The sequence below is a fragment of the Aplysia californica genome, unplaced genomic scaffold (assembly GCF_000002075.1).
Source record: "Aplysia californica isolate F4 #8 unplaced genomic scaffold, AplCal3.0 scaffold00088, whole genome shotgun sequence".
NCBI lineage: Eukaryota > Metazoa > Mollusca > Gastropoda > Aplysiida > Aplysiidae > Aplysia > Aplysia californica.
In genome coordinates this window covers 1,243,461-1,245,588 of record NW_004797358.1, presented here as the reverse complement: position 1 = coordinate 1,245,588, position 2,128 = coordinate 1,243,461, and the positions used below count along the sequence as shown (strand labels likewise).

The following is a 2,128-nucleotide window of genomic DNA, read 5'->3' as shown; positions in this document are numbered from 1 at the left end:
TTATCTTTCCTATTTTTGTGTTTGTTACTCTTTTGTAACACCTCTAACCTTCAGCACTTATAATATAACGCAATTGTATAACAAGTGACGATAAACGCTTACTAAAACAAAACAAAACAAAAAACAACAAAAAGAATTAAAGTAACCCTCACTGTACCGATCCCTCAGACTCGACGGCCACCAAACCAAAAAAGCGCCACTCCTGCAACCAAAGCTGACATGGAGGAGCCCCCCAACGACAGCCTCATCGAGTGCGCGTGTTGTTTCGGCGACTGTGAGTTTGAGAAGATGGCCCAGTGCTCCGAGGGTCACCTCGTCTGCATCAACTGCCTGCAGAGCTACACCAGGGAGGCTGTCTTTGGCGCGGGGAAGGTGAGTACTGAGTATTATTAATTAGAGCTGAATAGCCTAGCAAGTGGGTGGTTGTGTTGGCGGGTGCTCTTGTGTGGTTTGTTCCTTTTTTTTCTTATCAAACATCTATCGTCCTGGTCTCTCCTCCTTTTTTTTGGGTTTGTTACTCTCTTGCAAAACTTCTCATCTTCTGCTTTTATATGACCTTATTGTGTCGCAAGTGGCATAAAACTCTTACTAGAAAAAGGGAGGGCAGTATGGAGAATCCTATAGACAGCGAAATATCTTGTCAGTTTGTCAGTGTTTGAACACTTTATCAGCTGCTTACACTATGAATACTTCCTGGGAAGCCAACAATATAATATATACACTGAGTGTTCCGGGGTCCGCTGGAGTAATAATGGAGTCGTAAAGCGCATAGAGCATGCTGTAGAGCTTGGATATCTATGCCCTAGAACTGAGAACGTTCCACGAGAGGATACAATGGTCGGAGAGTGGACGATCACTTTGCAGGCTAGGCTCTATCTTGCACTGACTCCAATTTCTGACTTTTGAGAATTGTGTCCCCAACTGTTAAGGTTGTTTCAAAAAATCTTTTTGGATCCAAAATTATTACGCTTAAATGCTTCGTAGAAACTCAATTTTATCTTCTACTAACGTCCGATATTGCGGAGTTTTAAGTACTTTTCGTGGGGGGTTGACGGGTGTTCTGGTGTGATTTGTGCCTTCTTTCTTTTCAAAAATTAGTATTGTCCTCGTCTCTCCTTCTTCTTTTTTGTATTTGTTACTCTCTTTTAACACCACTTTTCTTCAGCACTCATATTATGACCTAACTGTGTTGCAAAAGTCTTACTAAAACTAATCAATCAGTGTTTCAAAGTGGTTTACGTCAAACCCGGAAAAGTGGGCGGTTGGCGGGTGCTCTGGTGGTTTGCTTCTTCTTTCCTATCAAACATCTATCTTCCTGATCTCCCCTTCTTCTTTTTTATGTTTGTTACTCTCTTGTAACATCTCTAATCTTCTGGCGCTCATATGACCTTTGCAGTTGCGAGCGCCGTAAAACCTCTACTAAAAAAAACAACCCGGAAAAGTGGGTGGTTGGCGGGTGCTCTGGTGTGGTTTGCTTCTTCTTTCCTATCAAACGTCTATCTTCCTTATCTCCCCTCATTCTTTTTTGTGTTTGTTACTCTCTTGTAACACCTCTAATCTTCTGGCGCTCATATGACCTTATGCAGTTGCAAGCACTGTAAAACCTCTACTAAAACTAAAAACCCGGAAAAGCTGGGTTGGTGCAAGATAGGGCTATTCTCGCAACTTGAGGGTTCTCCTCTTTCCCCTCTTCTATATTTTTGGTCTGCCCGTCTTGCCATCTTCTTCATCACAAAGTGACCAGTATTGTGTGGATGTACTTCTCTTCACTCAAACGAAAACAATCTCTGCTGGAATTGCCTTGACTCGAAAGCTACGCGCCTCCTGCCAGGATTCTAGGAGATTCGCATTGTTCCTGTAACATGTGTATATGTTCTTAGCTTCAAGAACAATCCCACCAAATCACTGTAATAATAATCGCCATCATCATCAACTACTTTCACATGGCTGCCTATAGAAATCCTATAACCGTAAACTGTGCGGCAACTGCAATAGTAAAATGTACTACCATCCATCTGAACAAACAATTATTTGAAACTATAATAATACTATAGTTTGTAACATATCCTTCTTTGCCTTCACCTTTATTTCAACTAATTAAAGCCCAAAAAGAATAGACCTACCCCCC

The 2,128-nt window shown here is 41.7% G+C and overlaps 1 protein-coding gene across 1 annotated transcript in view; it reads left to right on the top strand.

The window, feature by feature from the left end:
• Positions 1 to 168: 168 nt before the first annotated feature.
• LOC101856330 (E3 ubiquitin-protein ligase RNF216) overlaps positions 169 to 2,128 on the top strand; it is a gene marked incomplete at its 5' end in the record, with an annotated part of 27,129 nt that continues 25,169 nt past the window's right edge. Inside the window, 1 exon segment of the mRNA XM_013080477.2 lies at positions 169 to 372. Coding sequence (XP_012935931.1) covers positions 169 to 372 — 204 coding nt within the window.